Source organism: Pan paniscus, chromosome 4 (assembly GCF_029289425.2).
Source record: "Pan paniscus chromosome 4, NHGRI_mPanPan1-v2.0_pri, whole genome shotgun sequence".
Classification (NCBI taxonomy): Eukaryota; Metazoa; Chordata; class Mammalia; order Primates; family Hominidae; genus Pan; species Pan paniscus.
The window spans coordinates 92,325,999-92,347,713 of NC_073253.2; the positions used below are offsets into that span (position 1 = coordinate 92,325,999).

The window sequence follows — 21,715 nt, forward strand, 5'->3', positions numbered from 1 at the left end:
AAAAGATCCCCAGGTGATTCTCAGCTTCATTAAAGTCAAAAAAGTACTGAATTAACCATTGATGACAAAGCATTTGTGCTCAGATCTACACAATGGCAATAGACAGTTTTAACTTCCTTGCCATGTGTCTCTGGGCAAGCTACTTAACCTCTCTGACTCTATTTTCTCATTTATAAACTAGAGATAATAGTAGTTCCTACCTCACAGGGTTTTTCAAAGTAAGTGTGCCATAAATAAATGTAAAGCCCTTAGGATAGTACTTGCTGCATAGGAAGACAGCAAAATATTCTTGTTTTACAAGTGATAATAATAGTAATAATAGATCTTAAAAGACTCATCCAAGTCACACAGTTAAAGTAGAAACAGAAAATTATAAGCCTCAAAATAATTGAAGACAGAGGCCACCAATTTTGGTTCCTGTCAATGAAGAACTTCGAAGGAGGGGAAATATTGATACAGTGGCTTTGAGTAGATCATCTCTGGGGCAGCCATGACTGACATCTTATCAGGTAGATCAGAAAAGGTCAACAAATATCTGTCATACCTATTGCATACCAAAATTTAAGTTAAATTATTATTTCTTCTATCTCTTATCATCATAAACCTGAGTTTTTGTCCAAGTCTGTTTGCTAGGAAAGGCTGGCAGACTCCCAGTAAAATGGAAAGGTCTGTATTAATAATTCTAGTGACTGTTACCTTATAACTTTGGGATTAGAATAAGTTTGTGATAACAACGTTTACAAGAATATTTACCATAGATAACTCTATTTGTTTGCCTATGTTTATGAGTGGAATTTGATTTTATTCTCAAAAACTATTGATGACAATCTACTATTACAACTGTTGATGACAATCTACTATTACATCTCTGATTTGGCTGTATACAACTGGACAAGTGTAAAATGACTCTGCAGATATCTTTAAAATTAGGAATCCAGATAAAAGCATATGCGGGTGAGGTTTTTTTGGTAAAATGTGTTTTACAAGTAAAAGAAATTAAACAATTTAAAATGTACATTGTGGAATATAAATTTGTCACAATTAACAAGTGGTAGAGTGATTATGTCACAATTTAGTTGGGCAGAAGGGCAGGGGCATACCAAGGCTATGTAAAATGATTCACGTTAGAACTTCTAATTGTGTGGAATTAAGAAAATTTGGCTAGGTGGAGTGGCTCATGCCCATAATCCCAGCACTTTAGAAGGCCAAGGTGGGTGGATCCCTTGAGCCCAGGAATTTGAGAACAGCCTGAGCAACATGGTGAAACCTTGTCTCTACAAAAAGTTAGCCAGGTGTTGTGGTGCATGCCTGTAGTTCCGGCTACTCAGGAGGCTGAGGGGGGAGGATTAACTAAGCCCGGGAGGCAGAGGTTGTAGTAAGCCGAAATTGCATCACTGCACTCCAGCCTGGGCCACAGAGTAAGACCCCGTCTCACACAAAAAAATAAAATAAAATAAAATAAGATAAAATAAAATAAAATAAAATAAGATAAAATAAAATAAAATAATGCAGTAAAAGAAAAAGAAAAAATTTAAGTAGACTATGATGAAAGATAGCAAGCATTTATATTATGCCATTCAATTAGAGCACCGTCTGAGTTAATGTTTTATGAGATTGCAGTTTTCAACTGTAGATGATTACTTGATCATATTTGCTGTTTAACTTTCCTCCCTCATTAATCTATGGTTAACTGAAGTAGATTATTTGTTTTCAATTTGATCAAAATATGTCTTTTATAATCATCTCCATCTTTATAAACATAATTAATTCCTTCAAGTGTCCAGGTGGTAAATTCTCTCCTACATCTACTTCTATATATAGAGAGAGAGAGGGAGAGAGCCGGCAAGGAAAGAAAAGAGACAGTAATATATTGCTTAATGAAGGGGAGAATTCTGAGATTTTGTCATTTTGCAAACATCTTACAGTGGACTTACACAAACCTAGGTGGTATAGCCTATTGTTCCTAGGCTACAAACCTGTACAGCATGCTGTACTGAATACTATAGGCAATTGTAACACAATGGTTGGTATTTCTATATGTAAACATAGAAATGGTACAGTAAAAATATGGCGTAAAAGATAAAAACTGGTGCACCTGTGTAGGGCACGTAACATGCATGGAGGACTAGAAGATGCTCTGGGTGAGTCAGTGAGTGAGCAGTGAGTGAATGTGAAGGCCTAGGACATTACCCTACTGAATACTTTATGAACACTGTACACTTAGGTGACACTATAAACACAAATTTTTCTTTCTTCAATAATAAATTAACTTCAGCGTACTGTAACTTTTTTTTACTTTAAAGTTTATAAGGTAGGTTCGTTTATACCAGCATCACCACAAACATGGGAGTAATGCATTGTGCTACGATGTTATTATGGCTATGACTTCCACAGGTGATGGAAGTTTTTCAACTCCATTATATTCTTATGACGCCACTGGCATATATACAGTTTGACATTGACTGGAAGGTCACTGTGCAGTACATGACTGAATATACACATACAAATACTAACAATTTGGATATGAAACAGGGGAGATGATATAGATTATTGGGCAGAGAGCATAGTGGCATTGGATCGTTTGCTGATGATATTCGCATAAAGTAATTAAATCTGCCCCTGAGAAATAAACTTCCTTTGCTGATAGGTAGAAAATCTTTCTCATCAGACAGGTTTTCCTGTATCAGGGTTTACTCAGTTTGAACTGCTCAGGTATTATAATGCTGAAGCCTTCTCTTTTAATTACTTAGGCAAACTGGAATAACTTTCCTGCATACAGAAATGTATTTTGTTTTAAATGCTCAAAGTCTAATTAATCAGAATGTCAGTGCTCATTTGTATCAGGGGAAACCAGGGGAGAAGAGGGGGAAGGAAATTATCACAGTTGTCTTTGTTCCTTGGTGCTAACAGATTTAAAATGTCACCTTTGCTGCAAACTCTGTACCTCTGTAATGACAGAGAGGAAGCACAGCTGTATGCCTTGGCTCTGTTGTGGGACCAAGTGAATTTCTTCAAGGGATCTGTAGCATCTATTGTGAGGGTGGAGGAGCTGATTCATTTAATGACACATTGGTTTGAGACATCATTTGCCAACCCCACTGAGAAAAACAAGAACTTAACCAGCACATGGGCACCATGTGAGCTTTTCTCTTTTTGTGTCCCTTTTCTTTATTGTTCAGTGCCCACCCCTTTCTTGGTAGGCAGAGGGGATATATATAGAGAGAAGGGGTGTGGGACACAAGGGCTGGTAGAGAATGTGGAACATCTGTAGTATATTATTTCAAAGCACAGCACAATGGTTTGGTGGGAATCAAAGAATAGAAACAAAAATGTTCAGTGGCATAACCAAATAGAATGGTGCAAGGGAAGAAGGCACATAAAAGGAAAAGAGAAACTCTCAGCACTATTTGAATGGGCAGTTTAATGTTTGTGCTTAAGTTCTCCTTTTGCTGTAGCTGTTCTACTAGAGGCAGGGTGGCCTTCCACGGGATGACCAGCATGTGCCTATTGTTAAAGCGAACTAAATGTGGGCTGAGAAGGACTCCGTACTTCTATATTTGAGTCCTTGTGGACTAATGGCAACCTAACTTAATAGCTAGACAAGATTGAAAATCTAACTTAGGAATGTGTGTCTGTAACAATCGCTGAGTCCTGTCCAATCACAGCAGCCATACTTCAACCACTTACACACTGCTGGAGTGTTCAAACTGTGTTTAAATGAGGCAAACGCCAACCTGTAACTAATCCAGCTGTTTCTGTGCCTCACTTCCAATTTCTGTACATCACTTGCCTTTTTTTCTACAAATTTCTTCTGACCACAAGGCATCCCTGGAGTCTCCCTGAATCTGCTATGATTCTGGAGGCTGTCCGATTTGCAAATCGCTCATAGCTCAGTTAAACACCTTTAAATTTAATTCGACTAAAGTTTTTCTTGTAACACTATTCTAGTGTCTTTCCTCCCCTTTGGTTACAACAAAATCTAGCAATGGCGAAGGGATATGAGGGAGACACAGGGACTAGTTTGAATATTTTGAGATAAACTTGATAAACAGAAAATTTGAATATATTTGTATGAATTCTTCATTTGGCAGAAATAGCGATAGGGATTTATTATAACACATTTATATAGAGCCATTTTCTACAAGGACTATGTCTTCTTTGTCTTTGTAAGTTGCTAATAATCTTTATTTGTTAATCTGAATGACATACTCTGCTTACTCTTTGTATATTTTTGTGCTTAACATTGATGTTAACGTTAGTCATTTGTAAAAACATACATTACTTCTATATAATTGACTCCTATCTCTAAGCATCTCTAAATATTCTGTGTATCTTCCTCATTTGTTTGAGTAACAATTTATTAGTGAAAATAGAAAAACAGAAGGACAAAGAAATAAAGCTTCTTGCCTGCATAGATCTTTGGTCAGACGACAGGTGTGGTTTTGAAACACTTCTTAAAATGTTTGTGTGTGTGTGTGTGTGTGTGTGTGTGGTGGAGAGCATTTATAGACCTTCAAGAAGAAACTTACCTGTTAAAATAACGACAACAATAATTCTAACACTTAAGAAAGGTGACGTTGTGGGGAAACTGGGCCACATATGTTACAGTCCTCTAATTGGTTTTCTATTTTTGAAGAATTATCTAGTAATATGTATTAAGTATTTATTGTGTGTTAAGAATTTTTAAATATTCAAACAATTTGTCAAGTTAATTCTACTCCAGAAAATGTTTGCTTATTTGGTGTCAAACAAGAAAATGAGGTCATTTATATTAAAAGTATGTCATAGAGCAGGGTGCGGTGATGCCCGCCTGTACTCCCAGCTACTTGGGAGGCTGAGATGGGAGGATTGCTTGAGGTCAGGAGTTCAAGGCTGTCACGCCTGTGCCACTTCACTCTAGCCTGGGCAGCATTTTATTTCATGACATGTATATATCATAAACAAAAGAACTCAAAGATTTAAAAAGAGAGTTTGGAACTACCCAGAAGAGCTATCATTGGAGAAAACAAATCAGACAAAAAAAAATTGTAAAAAAGTAGGTTCAGCCTTGAGATCATGGATGCCCCATTTACCCTGATGTGATTATTATACATTGTATGCCTGTATCAAAATATCCCATATACCACACACACACATATATATACACACACACACCTACTATGTACCCATGAAAATTAAGAATAATTGTTTTGAAAAAAGTAGGTTCAGAAAAGTGCATAAAAATAGTGGCCAAAACTGCAATTACTTTTGCACCAACCTAATATTAAAGATAACGAAAACTGGGAAAACCAAAAATTTCCCTGAAGAGCAAATAAACTCACTGATGAAATACTATTCAAGACAAGTTTTGGAAACATGGTAACACATAGAAAGATGTGTGCAAGAAATAATGTTAAATGATTAAAATAGAATACAAAGTAATATGGACACAAGTCAGAACTGTGTCGATATATATGTAAACATGCTATTAAATATGAGGTAAAATAGTTTAATGTTTATTAAGCCTACTATAAAAAAACACTCAGCTTCAACATTGTCTTTGGATCTTCATTTCCTTATAAAGGCTCTTGTGTCAAATTACTCTTTATTCACATTTCAGAATTAGAGCTTTGGAGAAGTAATCAAAGGAAATTGACTTTGTAGTAATTAAAAGAAATAAATAAATTTGTGTGTTTTTCTCCTATTGATCTATCTTTATTAGTTTGACTTTTTTTTTCAGAACCAGCTAGGGACCCTAAGAGGGTTGAGAAAAACCTTTTCTACCCTTACAATATCATCAAAAGTGATTTCTGTGGCCAGTGAATGCCAAGTCAGTAAAACGCATATTTCGAAATCAACCAACAGGAAATCCTGAAACTATATGTTGGTTTTCACTTTTTTTTCTCCCTTGAGTTTGTTTTTAATCATCAGCTTTAATTTAATTTTTTCCTGGTATACATAAACGGCACAAATGTTTGGTATCAATCCAATTTTTATGTGAAAACTGCAAACCCATGTACAGTACCCTCATCTCAAAAGAGAAGCACAAGACTGCATTTGACTGGTACAACCTTTCTGTGGATCCTCTGGTGGGAAATCTCTTTCATTTTCACACTTTCCTATTGCCTAGGTTGTCCAGCTGGTTACTACCTCTCCTCTTCACCTGATTATACCTGATTACTGCTGACTCGATGGGCAGGGAGAGTCGCTGACTCCTGACAGAAAGACTCTGTCACCCCTTGTAAGTTACTGGGGATCCCTCTCTGAAGACTGCCTGCTTGTTCTCTGGGGACTAGTCCTTATTTCCCTTCTGGGATACAGAGGGGAAGGTTATTTGTATTAAGCAAACATCTCTGAGAAACAACCCTCTCTGCAACATAGAGACCACAAGGAAAAGTGCAACATTGAAAGAATAGGGACTATGAATTGTTTTGAGTAGACAGAAATTTCTGCAAATGTATCTCTATCTTTCGCTCTTAAAAAAAAGTCTACTTAGTGTAGAAAAAGCTTCCTTCTTGACTCCTAATCCCCACCTTCTCAATAATGTTTCGAGTGTATTCCTACAAATTTATTTTTATATGCCTAATTTTTTAAAAACCAAAAAAAACCTGGATTTTTACTTCATGTATTTCTTTTAAAATTGTTTTTCAATTAATCTATAGTGGATATTTTATTTTTGTATCTATATATAGAGATCTAGTTTCTTTTAGTGACTGCATAGTACAGATCAGTGCTGTCTAAGAGAAATATAGTGCAAGGTTCAAATGCAAGTCACATATGCAATTTTATACATTCTAATAGCTACATTAAAAAGGTTAAAAAGGTGAAATTAATTTTAGTAATATATTTAGGCCAGTATACCCAGAATATTATTGCTGCTATATTCAATCAACATAAAAGTTAATGAAATGTTTTTACCTTTTGTTTCATATCTTCAAAATCCAGTGTGTACTCAATTCAGACTAGCCTCATTTCAAGTGGTTAGTAGCTACTGTATTGGAGAGCACAGGAAGAAATGTGTCCTGAAACTAGTTTCCTAATGAGGAACATTCCAATGCTTATTAATATGAACAATTAAACAAAAACATTCTTTTGACATATCTTGAGCACTTACAGCAGTGGTTTTCCAGGATGAATTCATAGAGGTGAAAAATGCTGGGCCAAAGGGACAGAACATATCCAATTTTAATAGAGTTGGCTCCAAAAAAGACTCAAAAAAGACACTCTCAACAACACTGTTGGAGGATCCATTTCCTCACAGACTCACCAATGATAGATATTCTTTTTCTTTTTTTTTGAGACAGAGTCTCGCTCTGTCGCCCAGGCTGGAGTGCAGTGGTGTGATCTCGGCTCACTGCAAGTTCCGCCTCCTTGGTTCACACCATTTTCCTGCCTCAGCCTCCCGAGTAGCTGAGACTACAGGCGCCCATCACCTCCCCTGGCTAATTTTCTGTATTTTTAGTAGAGACAGGGTTTCACCATGTTAGCCAGGATGGTCTCAATCTCCTGACCTCGTGATCCGCCCGCCTCGGCCTCCCAGAGTGCTGGGATTACAGGTGTGCAATGATGGACATTCTAATTATAGTTTTCCAATCTGATTGGTGAAAATCTTACCATGGTTCGGTAAGTACTGGGATTGAAAACTGGAATTTCTTCTGTAGAATGCCTGTTGAGCTTGAATTTTTCCCTGGGTTAATTGAACCAGGTACTAACCCTTCATTCTGTGCCTAGGTTCTGGAGAATCCCCTCCTGTTACATGAGGGAGCTCCTCACAATTACATCTGGGGACTGGAATCACAGCCCCTGTTCTTCAGCCCGGGGCAGGGAATGAGAGCAGTCCTCAAACTTTCGGTTTAATATGCAGAAATTGACACTGGCACAGACACTATCATTCCAAATTCCTCATTTTTGTAAAGGTTAGCCAGAAACACAAGGTAATCATCTATTTTTTTGTGTGTTCTTTGGATATAAGATACATCTCTGCTACCAAGAAAGAGACTGCAACAAAGCACAGCTTTATTGGGAGTACATGTAAATGAGGAGACCTTAATTACCATAAAATCAATTTCCTTTGATTACTTCCCCAAAGCTCTAATTCTCAAACGTGAATTAAGAGTAATTTGAATAGAATGAATAGAATGTGTAAATAGACAACAACATGAGAAGGAAATTGAAGGTTGAATCTAGGAAAGAAATGGCTCAGGTTAAAAGGAAAAATGAGGAGAGTTAGAGGGGCAGAATCAGGAGCTTCTGTTTCATGATAGGTATGATTAGCCCTCCATGGACTTCCTCTCTTCTTCCCAGAGACTCCTTTCCTTAACTAAGTTCCTTCTTTGAACCCTGGTGTGCTCTTCTAACCGTGTAACTGTGTCCAGAATTGGTGTGTTCTTTGTCTCACTGACTTCAAGAATGAAGCCACGGACCCTTGCGGTGAGTGTTACAGTTCTTAAAGATGGTGTGTCCAGAGTTTGTTCCTTCTGACGTTCGGACGTTTTCGGAGTTTCTTCCTTACGGTGCATTTGTGGTCTCACTGGCTTCACGAGTGAAGCTGCAGACCTTCATGGTGAGTGTTACAGCTCATAAAGGCAATGCAGACCCAAAGAGTGAGCAATAGCAAGATTTGTTGCAAAGAGTGAAAGAACAATGCTTCCACAGTGTGAAAGGGGACCCGAGCAGGTTGCCTGGGCAGCCTGCCTTTATTCCCTTATCTGGCCCCGCCCACATCCTGCTGATTGGTCCATTTTACAGAGAGCTGATTGGTCCATTTTGACAGGGTGCTGATTGGTGCGTTTACAATCCCTGAGCTAGACACAGAGTGCTGATTGGTGCATTTACAGTCCTCTAGCTAGACATAAAAGTTCTCCAAGCCCCCACTAGATTAACTAGACACAGAGCACTGATTGGTGCATTTACAAACCTTGAGCTAGACACAGAGTGCTGATTGGTGCATATACAATCCTCCAGCTAGACATAAAAGTTCTCCAAGTCCCCACCCGACTCAGGAGCCCAGCTGGCTTTGCCTAGTGTAGCCGGCACCGGGGCCAAGGGCGGAGCTGCCCGCTAGTGCTGTCAGGTAGCAGTCCCGCACCGCCCACCTGCACTCCTCAGCCTTTGGGTGGTCAATGGGACCGGGCCTTGGAGCAGGGGGTGGTGCCTGTCAGGGAGGCTCCAGCCCGCTGCTGGAGCACACCGTGGGGGGCTCGGGCATGGCAGGCTGCAGGTCCCGAGCCCTGCCCCGTGGGGAGGTGGCTGAGGCCCCGTGAGAATTCAAGTGCGGCACAGGCAGGACAGCAGTGCTGGGGGACCCAGCACACTCTCCGTAGCTGCTGGCCTGGGTGCTAAGCCCCTCACTGCCTGGGGCTGGTGGTGCTGGCCGGTCAGCCGATCTGAGTGTGGGGCCCGCGGAGCCCGTGCCCACCCAGAACTCGCACTGGCCCATGAGCTCCGCCACCCTGCAGCCCCGGTTCCCGTCCACGCCTCTCCCTCCACACCTCCCGGCAAGCAGGGGGAGCCGGCTCCAGCCTCGGCCAGCCCAGACAGGGGCTCCCACAGTGCAGCGGGGGGCTGAAGGGCTCCTCAAATGTGGCCAGAGTGGGCAACGTGGCAGAGGAGGCACCAAGAGCGAGCAAGGGCTGCCAGCATGCTGTCACCTCTCATAACTATATACATACACATACATATATATTGTATTAGTCCATTCACACTGCTATAAAGAACTACCCAAGACTGGGTAATTTATAAAGGAAAGAGGTTTAATTGCCTCACAGTTCCGCAGGGCTGAGGAGGTCTCAGGAAACTTGCAATCATGGCAGAAGGGGAAGCAAACATGTCCTTCACATGGAGGCAGGAAGGAGAAGTGAGAGCTGAGCAAAGTGGAGAAAGCACCTTATAAAACCATCAGATCTCATGAGAACTCACTATCATGAGAATGGTATGGGGGAAAGTGCACCCATGATTCAATTATCTCCACCTGGTCCTGCCCTTGATATGTGGGGATTATTACAATTCATGATGATTTTGGGTAGGGATGCAGCCAAAACTATAATATATAATATATATTACATATTATATATATTATATATTTTATATATATACACACACATAAATAGAGAGAGAAATAGATTTTAGAAATTGACAGTTTTGGTTTTTAATTTTCTTGCTTTTTAGGCCATTTATTTTAGATCCTGTGAATCCTACTGTCAATGTGTGTGACACCTGCAATGCCTGGGATGAAGCTGCCTATGTGGTGAGATGCAGCCTGTGGAAGCCTCTTTTCAGTGGAGTGAGAGCCAAGCCCCCTTGGCTTTTCATAGACAATTGGTGAACGGGACAAGGAGACACTGTCCTTGGATGTCTGAAAAAAAAAGAAAAAGGTTGCAAAACATGTTGCCAATAAAAATGTTGTAGATGAAAGGCAGGATGAAGGGAAGTGGTCTTAATTTAAATTCTCTATTTTACTAAACCTACTCTTTAACAAATATGTTTATGTGAGGCATCAGAAGCAAATGTATTTTGGCTTTTAAGAGAATTAAAATTGCTTCCCCTATTTTTTTATTTGTTTGCTTTGGTGGCTTTGTGACCAAAAAAATTGTTTTAATCCAAATAGCCACAATAAATAAATAAGCAAATGAATAAAATTCCCAGGTCATTTGAGAGAAAAGATTAACTGAAAAGGTAAAGCATCTCCCCCTTTTTAGTTTCAGTTGATTATAGTGTCAGGATGACTTTTTAACTTACCTGGCAATCTGGAACCTCATAGAGTCACTTGCGTTTTCAAAATTTCCATGTGAAAACATGATTGTGCCAAGTACTCCCTATTAACTTTTAGACATCATCTATAAAATCACTACAGGAAAATATGGAAATATCTGAGAGATACACAGTGGATTGCCTCAGAATAAATCGTTCCCCAAATCATTTTATGACTGCCTGAGTCAGGACTCATGGGTCAGAGTAGAGTCATAGTTAAGGTTTGCAACTGGCTTAGTAGCAAGAGGGGATAAACAAACTATCCAGGCTGTTGAACTGTCCAGTTTCGCTACAACTGTATTTACTTGTTGGGATCAACTGTTTTCTTTCCTATTAAGGTATTAGTAGCCACTGATAATGGAAGCCAGGGCCCGCTAGAAATAGACCAGAGGAAATTTCCTGACTCACTTGCATAACAACAGTTCATCAGCACTGAAGATATATGAAGTGTGACTGCAGAGTAATGGGAGTGATTAGGTTTCTCTGCACGACAAAACTCTTACATACAAATGAGCACTGTCCCCTTCAGGACAGTCCTCAGGGAACCCGTATGCTTATTCCGGTGTGTGATTGGTCTGGAAGCACTTTTGGATGCCCTCTGGACAGAAAGTGCTTTTGGACACTGTTAGTGGTGACAAAGTGTGTCCTTTGAGGATGGATTAGATTGTTGGAAATGATACAATGTATTCACAGTATACATCTGTTGTTTTTGTCTACCCAGAAGCCTCTGTCCAAACTTGTGGTTGGAGAGGCTGTATTTCTTCTGTCGTTCATTCTGTCTTTGAAGGCTCTCGAGGAGAAAATAGCTTTTAATATCTCTTGGGAAATGGCCACATTTTCCCCTGGCAATTGAACCCATGTCTTTCTTGAATGACTACTCCTCAACCAGGTCTAAGTTGTTTAGGTAGGCTGACTTGACCACTAGTTCCAGAGCACAGACATGTGACGAGCCTGGCCATAGTCATTGATTCGGGGATGGACACATGACTGAAACGGCATGCTGGCATTTAGTTCTGGTACTTGGATTTTAACTGTTGGGAGAAGAATTTCTCACTCTGCTATGATATAAGCATGAAGCTACTGGCTTCCACTTGCTGCTACAAAGACAGAGCCTGCTTAAAAATGGAGCCAACATAAAAGGAAGCAGATTTAAGACCTGAGCGATGAGACCCGTGGATGTGCACATGTGTGTATATCCACATAATGAGACTAAGTCTTGATTTCTGCACCTTGATCCAGATATACCTGGAGCAGAAACTCTGCTGGGACTCTTTTGTATCATGAGCCAGTAACCTCCCTATTTGCCTAGCAGGTTGATTTGGGCTTCAATCTTGCAACCAAGTGAGTCCTGACTAAACCAGCAGAATGGAGCCAGGTAAGGTTCTTCCTCAAGAAGAGAAGAAGGAAGGTATCAAGACATTTATGACAAATTTCTACTCAACACTGAGCACCTGCTAAGTGCTGGGCCTAATAGTCAAGATGCTGCGATGGACTAGTCCATTCAGGATGCTGAGGTCTTTCAGCCTAGAAGAGACTGCTTTTCTTCCTTTGCTCATGCAGACTCAGGGGGCCATTCTCAAGGAGGATTTAGTGACAGGAATGTCTTTGGCAAAGACAGCACTCTTGAGTGTGGTCAGAACATGTTATTTATTTCCCAAGGTGATTAGTTTTTGAAGAAGACAACAAATAGTTGAGGCTATGAATTCTATCTCTGTAAAAATAGAGTTATGTTTTCCCCCTGTAGTCAGATCTCCTGTGAAACGTGAGAAAACAGGAATTTCTATGTATGGAGCAAGGACAGTATGGTTAGCACATAATACATGTGTTTATTTCAGAGCTGGGGAGAACTCCTGACCAACGTGACACCTAACATTGGAATGAAGGGGCAGCAGGTGAGGAGAAAGTTAACCCTGCACCAGTCCTAACTCTAGTTTTCTCAGCAGCATTTCTGTCGTTTGAAGAAGGTCCTCCTCGTGTCAGCTTTTTTGGTCTTTTCTTAGGTTGAAAAGACTGGAATAATAAAATGGGGCTTTGCTCTGAAATGAGTAAGGTGGATGATATGGTTTGGCTCTGTGTCCCCACACAATTCTTATCTTGTAGCTCCCATAATTCCCATGTGTTGTGGGAGGGACCCTGTGGGAGATAATTGAATCATGGGGGCAGGTGTTTCCCCTGCTGTTCTTGTGATAGTGAATAAGTCTCCCAAGAGCTGACGGTTTTAAAAATGGAAGTTTCTCTGCACAAGCTCTTTCTCTTTTCCTGCTACCATCTATGTAAGATGTGACTTGTTCCTCCTTGCCTTCCACCATGATTGTGAGGCCTCCCCAGCCACGTGAAACGGTAAGTCCATTAAACCTCTTTCTTTTGTAAATTGCCTAGTTTCAGCTATGTCTTTATCAGTAGCGTGAAAATGGGCTAATACAGTGAGATTTCTCTGGTTGTGAGGTATGCGATCCTTGCAACCAAGGAAAGGTTATTGCAGGGCACATAGGCCAGCGATTCCTCATCATCATCATGCCCTCCTGGGCCTCATCATCTCCTGTCTCTGCCTCTCTCTGCATCTGCTCTCTACACCAAGCAACTTCTCCCCCTTCTACTGATCAGCTTCCCTTGCTGACTCATGGTTCCTGCTTCTTCATCCCTTCCACCTGCAGAGACCACAGCTCTCATGGACAGACTGTTCCCACTTCAGCTCCCAACTCCAACTGGCCAATTCCTTCTGTGTTTTTTAGTTCACATCCCTGAGAGGATAGACTGATTGGTCCAGTTTGTGGTTTTGAGCCAGATTACCCAGAATCACTGGCTGGCCTATGGGGTAGCTAGCTGTGATCAGGATGGGGCAACATCACGTGAAGCCAACAACAGAGAAGCAGGAACCTTAGAGGTCTGGGTGACTGGGTCAGGCTCCCTGGCTGGCCTGTCCCACACGGTTTTGCCTTGTGTGCTCCTGTCTTTCCCTGCAGGCCCTGGTGAAAATAGGCTCTGAGAAGAGGCTTAGTGGCTGCCATTTTCATGTCACCCGAATGTTGCTGTTTCTAGTGGTACTAACTCAGACACTTTCAAAAGTTTTGTAGGAAATGCAGGAAAAAAAAAAAATCATCTCTTTCTTAGCAAGTCAAAAGTAGAAGAAGCCATGATCAAAAAAGGCAATAGGTCATGGGAATGGGTGGGGCGTTGGCAAGCGAATCTATGAGGGGACAAAGAGAAAATAAAGGGAGTGTCTGGAGAGCCAGTCTGAAACTGAGAATTACGCTCCAGGGAGGTGTTTCCATATGATGCCCTAGACTCACAGCTGCTCCTTGTGGTACCTTCCTCTGCCCACTCACAACCCAGAGCTGCATTATGTCCCATAGTCAATGTTTTAGGCACCTTATGGCCTGTATAGGCTGGTCTGGGAAACTTACCGCCATTTATGACCTTGATCCTATAGAAAAATGTATTATCCTCACAGTTGAACTAACTGACTTACAAATGGACTTGTGGAGCCCAGTTGGGGATAGAATTGGGAAGTGCCTATAAATAGGTGGCAATCTGGGACTTTTGCTTGGGAACGAACAACACTAGAGAATCAATAGCTCTCAAAAGAAGCTTCTGCTTGCCTTTTTCACCACCTACCTTGCTCCAAGGAGGAAAGTGTTACCGGGACTTAGTTAGATTTTAAAAAGTGACTTTAACCATGAGCTGATAGATATTTTTATGGTTTCTAGGAAAGGGATTAAAAGTAATACCAAATGTTGGGGCCAAAGTGATCAAAGAGCGCGTGCTGCTCATTTGGGAGGTAAATGCAACACATCTTTTTGCCCCTTCTTCTCCCTAGCTTCCAGGAGGGGTGGAGAGGCAACCTTTCACACACTCCTTTATTCCTTTCTGTGCTCTCTCTGTAGAAGCCAGGGCTCTGCTGCCCAGTAAAGGATGTGTTAGGTAGCTTTATCCCAGAAGATCTCAAGCTGAAGTGTGATCAGAAACACCTGGTGAAGTGGTACATAATCCAGACCCTCTCCTGGAATTTGGTTGCAAGGTCTAAGGTGCAGCCTAGGAAGCTGTATTTTTAAACAAGTAACCTATATGATTCTGGTGCAGATAGTTATCTATTATATTTGAGAAAGAGAGCTTGGACCCTGGGGCAGAATCTGGCTCTCCTGCTCAGATGAGGGGTGTTTGTACATGTATGCACATGTGTGTGTTCTTGCCCTGGTTTAGTCCTGGGTTCCAGGAGAGACCTCTTATCCAAGCAAAAAAATGTGCTCCTATGCGGCTCCGAAGAGCTCCACATTTGAGTTTGAGGCCAAGGTCAAGTGGAGTAATAGTTCCCACTGGTTAGGCATAGACCTCTGAGCCAGTACTTCTGGAGAGAGCGGTGGTTATCAACCTTCTGCGTGCTAGAACTGCCTGGGGAGTTTTAGAAAATACCGATGCCTGTGCTCCACTCCCAGAGTCTGATTTCATTGGTTTGGGTACAGTCTGGACATTTAGGGTTTTTTAAAGTTCCTTGGGTATTTCTAATGTGCAGCCAAAATTGAGAACCACTGTTATAAGGAGAAGGATTTTCATTTTCCTAGAGCCTTGGTTAAAAACAATCTTAATGTTAGCCTTTAAGGATGGACAGTATAGAATAAATCTTGATATTTGCATTTCTGTAAGTCAAAACAAAAAAAAAATCAACAATATATGAGATAACATCTTAACTAATGTTTACCTTCGAATATAGCATAAAAATATTCTTAGTCCGGCTTCTTTCGTCCTTTGGATAAAAAGAAAGGCGTGGCATGATAAAACTCAGAATTCTCTAAAGCATCTCAGCTAGAGATAAAATCAACTGCAACAATGCCTCTGGCTTTGAAAACTTTCTCTAAAGAAACAGAAAAGTGTTAAACCTTTATGCTTTTGATTCTGTTTTTCCTGAGACTTAACTGATCAGATTCATAGTTGATATAGGTATAGCATTTCAGGAATATCTATGGTTTAATTCTTTTCCTTTTCTAGAAATAGGTAAATAAATTTAATAGCAAAAATAGGAGTGAGCTATAGCTTTTGAACAAATAGACAACCAAATTCTGAACATTAGAGGTACGACTTTATTAAATCTGTACTTTCTGACCCATTTACCCAAGTTTAGTGACAGTTTGCTCTAAACTGCTTTTTTAAAAACAATAATATGGTAAATTTGGATTTTGTGGAAATTAAACTATCTCATGTCAAACACAGTGCAATTTTGGATTTCAGGATTATGACAGTTGTGTTAGAAACAGGCTACCTGGGCTATGTCTGAGTTATGTTGGATCCCTGATGTAAAGTTTGACAGTGTATGTTGTGTTCAAAATCAACAGTTCTAAACAAGAATCTAAGGATCCCCTAGGGCAATCTCTGGACTTTGGGGGGTCCACATACTCTGGAACTGTGTAATGTGAATATGTATGTTTTGTTCTATTTTCCTAGGAGATGATCCATAGCTTTTATCAGATTCTCAAAGGGCTTATAACCAAAAAAGGCTAGGACCCAGAGCTTCATGTGTTTAAATAGGGAATCTTCCACTCTAGTCCCCTTTATCACAGTGTGTTGTTCAGAACAAGATATAGAAAAGGAAAAAAAAATCTGCTTTGCTCTTCAACCCTCTTTTCTCTAGGCTATAGTTAAAGATGTTTATATGATATACTGACAGCCCTTATGTCTCAGCTGAAATTGATTTACTATCAAATCAGCATTAAAGGGACCAGCAAAGGTTCTGACTTTTATTTATTTTGCTGAAGCTTTCATACCATTCCAGGAAGAATGGGCAGTTTTGGCCAGTCAGGAAAAGCTGACAGTGGCCAAGGGAGAACCTCTATATTCAATTTACAGAATGGGTGCAGTTTTTAACTTGTAGGGCACAAAGTAAATTTGATACTGTCCCATCTGATCCCTGTCCCTGCATCTAATTAAGATGGTGTCAGTTTGAGGAAGTCATTGTCAAAGGCTGCTAATGCAGTAAAGGTGTGCCTAACTTTAATCACATCCAGCATGGGAAATTGTGACTTTTTGGAAATGACAATGTAAAGAGTAATGGCTTTATGAAAGAAATTAACTTTAAATAGAACATTTCCTAAATTTTAAAATTTATTCAACATAAAAATGTTAATTCTGATTTCTTTTCAGGAATATAAGGGAATAAAGTTCTTTCCTGGGTGACATTTAGCCTCATTGTGGAGAGGAATGTAACTTTTGTTAAAATAATATTTTAAAATAAAATGTGTTGAAAATTACTGTTACCTTTAAAAGATATTAAGGTATGACAATTATGTAGCTAATTGTTCCCCTGGTGTGAGATATGTGATACATGATAATCTTTTATTATCAAGTCTAATTCCAAAATACGTGATCAGTTACAGTAGTTTTCATGTGGATTTAAGGAGTGATGGTTACCTTTGTACATACTTATTAGATATGAGGTTAAAATATCATATTTTATAAACTTTAATGTAATTATAATGGTTTTCCTTTCAGTGAAGCATGTATGCACTTGCATAAACAAAAGAAAAAGAAATTATTTTAAATTGAGAAAAACATTTTCTTTAATTTGGACTACTGAATAAAATGCAGAATAATCATTTTCATGTTACAGATATGGAAAGACCTATGAACATTTAAAATTGACATTGCTGACATTCTTAAATTTGAGTGACCAGGAACTATCTAAAAATTAGTTTAGGCCAGGCATGGTGGCTCACACCTGTAATCTCAGCATTTTGGGAGGTGGAGGCAGGCAGATGGCTTGAGCCCAGGAGTTCAAGACCAGCCTGGGCAACATGATGAAATCCCGTCTCTACTAAAAAAAAAAAAAAAAAAAAAAGTTTTTATTGTTTTTTGATTTTCTAATCAGTTGATTGACCCATATGGATGAGTTAAATAGAGATGGCAATGTCTTATCCTTCCTTTAAAGAAGATTCCAGTGACTTAAACTTAATAATGATACTACATTTGAGCTACTGGTTGCTTATGTTCTTGAACAACAAACAGAGCTAAAGGGTCCTTCTCTCAAATGCTGGTGAAACTAATCAAATGCAAGCATTCTTTGTTACATGCTAATAAATTTTCAAAATGTTTTAACCTTTAAAATGCCATTAATTTTTCTCTCTGTAGATATATGTTTGCAGTGGCAAAAAATAAGAACAAATTAGTTCAGGTTATCTATTTGCAAATTAAAAATGAACAAAATTGATTGCAAGACTCATAAAAATTGGATATTAATTCTTGAGGAATAAGAGTGAGGCTACTTTTCTAGGTGATATTTATCCCCGTATATGGAAGAGTGTGGGTTTTAAAAATTATTGTTACAAAAACATTTTAAACATTAATTTTATCTAGTATTTTCATACTATTACTATTTCAAGATCTTTGATGGTGGGATGTCCAGATAAAATCCCCACTGTAGTTTGCAGTGTATCTAGTAGGACATAAACTATTGCTTAGCTTACAAAGCTTAGAAAGAGACTCTGATCCTTGGATATTTTTTAAAACAATCCATATTATTTAATTAATCCTAAGTATTTTTAAAAACTGCTATCGTGCTACTTCACCTAATTCTGGCTGCTGTTCATTTGGGGAATGCTATATTGGACTATTCTTGAAACAATATATATAATCTAGCAAGGCACATGTCAGTCAGGCTTTAGGTTGGAGCCAGGCCTGGAAAATGTTTTTCAAACAATTTTGTGTCTATCCTTTCATCCTGAGCTGGAACTATTGAGAATGTGATAGAAAAATGCATCGAGTGGCTTGTTGGGTCTTGTAAGGGTCCTACAACTCTCATACTCTGTAAATGGAATGTGTGGAGAGGGTTAGGAGAGCCTTCAGGTAGTACTAGAGATGCTAGAGCCTCTGAGGACCTCTGCACTGAGATTCCTAATGTTAGTCTGGCCTCTGCCATCACTGAGGGTACCTGGGGCTTGGCCTTGCTAGTGATAGCCACACAGGGCCGTAAGGCTCAGCTGATCATCACTGGGTGAGGAAGTGTCAGGGTCACTGCAGATCTGAGTCAGGGCTAAGCTCAAGATTTCTTTCTTTTCTTTGTAAAACCGTAGTTCTTGTCCTGCTTTCCTGGCTTCCTCCAACTGCCTCAGGGCCATTCGTAGCTCTTGAGAGACAATTCCTGGTGACTCCCGCTCCTTCATGATCCAGTCCAGGGCCATGTGGCTGCGCATCTTTTCATCTAGAGAATACTGAGAATAGTAGGAGATGACTTCCTGGGGGCCAAGAAACAAAGTCCAGGGTGTCAATAAAAAGCAACAAAGGCACCCGTCCACACGCCTCCCCCTGCTTCCCACATCCATTAGGGTTTTATCAACAACCCCATCTCTCTCATGTTCAAAAACTGAAACCAAAACCCACTGGTTTACTTCTATAAAGGAAATGAAAGGCTAAGTTGGCCTAGCAAAGCACACCACTCCAGGTTGAGTCAAAACACACCACCAGGAATGACTCAATAATGTTCACCAAACATAGCTCTGCCATCTCTAGAAATACAAGCCATTCACTGAAAATACATTCCTACAACAATTGGTGTGAATATGACCTCATTTATTCATTGAACCCTGTTGCCCAGCATTATTTCCTTTGGAAAGATAAAGAGAGGGAAGTAGCACTACAGAGGGTCTTGGGCAGAATGGGGTTTGGTCAAATCCACTGAAGAAAGCAGGAAGCTCTTAGTTAAGGGCATCTCAGAGTATCATTTAGAAACCAGGAGAATCAACTGTGGTATTAGCACAAGGGAGACGGTCCAACTGTCCCACAGTAAATACAGAAGGGAGTTTAGATGTATAATGGAATTATTGATTTTCCAATATTATTTATTTATTTTGAGATTATGAGATCAATAATCTCCATTATTGATATCATAATGATTCCTTCATGGTACATTGTCTTTTACTTTTACAAACAATTAAAAATTAGTTACTGCCTGTCAATTCTTGTGTGAAAAATTTGTCAATACATAATAACATCATATGTAGAGTTGATCATGTGGAGTGAATGCACTGCTTATTTTTATTTTCAAGAACATATGGTATGCATTTATGACCTTAACAAATTAAAAACAATCATGGAAAAGTGTTTATAACCCAACCAGCATATTTCAAAGGCCTTTTGTAAAATCAAAGGAAAAGGAAAAAAAACAAAACCAAAGCCATTGTCAGCTACTCATTTCTTTTCCATCTTTGACAACTGAAACCTAGACTTTCTAAGCAAAGAACAACTAAAAACTAGGGGGCTGCAGTGCATGGAAAGCTCCTTATACCCACCCTTACCTTGCTGACTCCCAGAGGCTTTCTTCCTCATACAAATTCCTATTAGGAAATTCTCAGAAATAAACTACCATCTTTCACATTCTAACGGTGGGTAGAGGAAGGATAAATCTTGGAGAACAACAGGGGAAAACCATTAAATACACAGGAGGGGGTTTACATTAGCTATTAAAAAAGGGGGAAGGGTGCTTCTCATAAATAACAAAGAAATAGTGAGACCGTGTCTCTGAAAAACAAAGAAGAAACTTCTAAACCAAAAAAATGGGAGTGATCAAATGCCGGCTTGTCAGACTTTATAATCATTTCTGTTGTTTATTGGGGACTTTTGGCAGGAATGGGAAATACTCTTCTCCTACCACCAACTTGGCCACTCTCCAGTGACGAGGTTTCAGAAGCAGTGCATTTTCAAGTTTCTGCCTCAGAAGGTACAAGAGGGCATACATTCCAAGGAGGCAGGGGAGGTGTATGGAGTAGATCCAGGATTTTCTTTAGAAGCTGTCTGCCTTTATGATCCTTTCGGTTTGCATTCGGTACAGGTATCTAAATCAGTCCTGTGCCCACGTTCTTTTTAGTGTGTATATTTGGTCAGTCCCTGACTCAATGGGGCTGTTCTATATGTTTCTTTGTGTGTCCTCTGCTCTTAATAAATAAGGTACCAAATTTATATTTGGAAAAATCCGAATAAAGGAAATCTCCTAGGAAGATGATGAGCCACCTGCTGAGTTCATATAACACAGACTTAGACTTGATTAGACAATCTTACCTGTCGGGAACACTTTGTTTCACGAAGGGCTTTTAGGCTTCCATTCCAGTGCAATAGTTGGAAAATGGTCATCAGCTCCTACAAAACCCAAACACCTATCATTGGTCCCAAAGCAGAAATGTGCATTGGTGAGAGCTGAGCAGGGCATAACTCTAATTCCCAAATATATCAGGAAACAGAATACACAATATTGTCACAACACTTTGGGACTTTCCCAAGCCCAGGGTCCCAGGGCTTCTGGAACATTCTTCTCTTCCTCCTTTGCTATATCCATAGCATTACATTACATTACTTGTGTAATGAAATGACTAAATACTTGACAAATGTCTTTCAGCATTAAAAATAATACACTGAAGAGTTCTACACACAAGAAGTTATTTAAATATACCAGGACATCTGAGAAATAGTGTATAGGCAAGGTTTTACATTGTATCATTTTTTAAAATTGCTCGAGACTGACAGCATCTTAAATGGTCACTTTTAGAGGAATGGCTAAAGTATGATATATCCATACTACTGAACACTTTGCTATCATAAAGAAAGGATGAGAACGTTCCATAAGTTTAAACAGAAAGAATTCTATGATGTGTTAAAATAAAACAAGGTACACAACAGTGTGTAATGTGTGCTACTATTTGATTAAGAAGATCGCTATATACATGTTTGCTTGTAAATGCCTAGAAGAGTTCTAGTAAGATACAAAAGGATCTGGTAACTTTAGCTGTCTCTGGAATGCCAGAGGAATGCCTGGGGGACAGGAGTAGGAGGGAGACCTTCTTGTGACATTATTTTGCAAAACTTACTGAGTTTTGAATCATGTGACTATGTTATATCTTAAAACCATTTAACTCTAAAAATTTTAAGCCAAAAAATAAATATACAAATATAGTTAAATAGCATTTATAGGACGCCATTAGTTTGGACGGAGCTACTGCATTAGGCTTAATAG

General features: G+C 39.6%; 1 protein-coding gene across 1 annotated transcript in view; it reads right to left on the bottom strand.

Annotated features, from left to right (window-relative positions):
- Positions 1-15,780: 15,780 nt before the first annotated feature.
- The window catches only part of LIX1 (limb and CNS expressed 1), a 51,094-nt gene continuing 45,159 nt past the window's right edge, over positions 15,781-21,715 (bottom strand). The window contains exons 5-6 of the mRNA XM_003817929.6: positions 20,767-20,844; positions 15,781-18,947 (exon numbers count right to left, since the gene is read on the bottom strand). Coding sequence (XP_003817977.1) covers positions 18,660-18,947; positions 20,767-20,844 — 366 coding nt within the window. The 3' untranslated portion in view covers positions 15,781-18,659. The remainder of the gene's footprint in view (positions 18,948-20,766; positions 20,845-21,715) is intronic.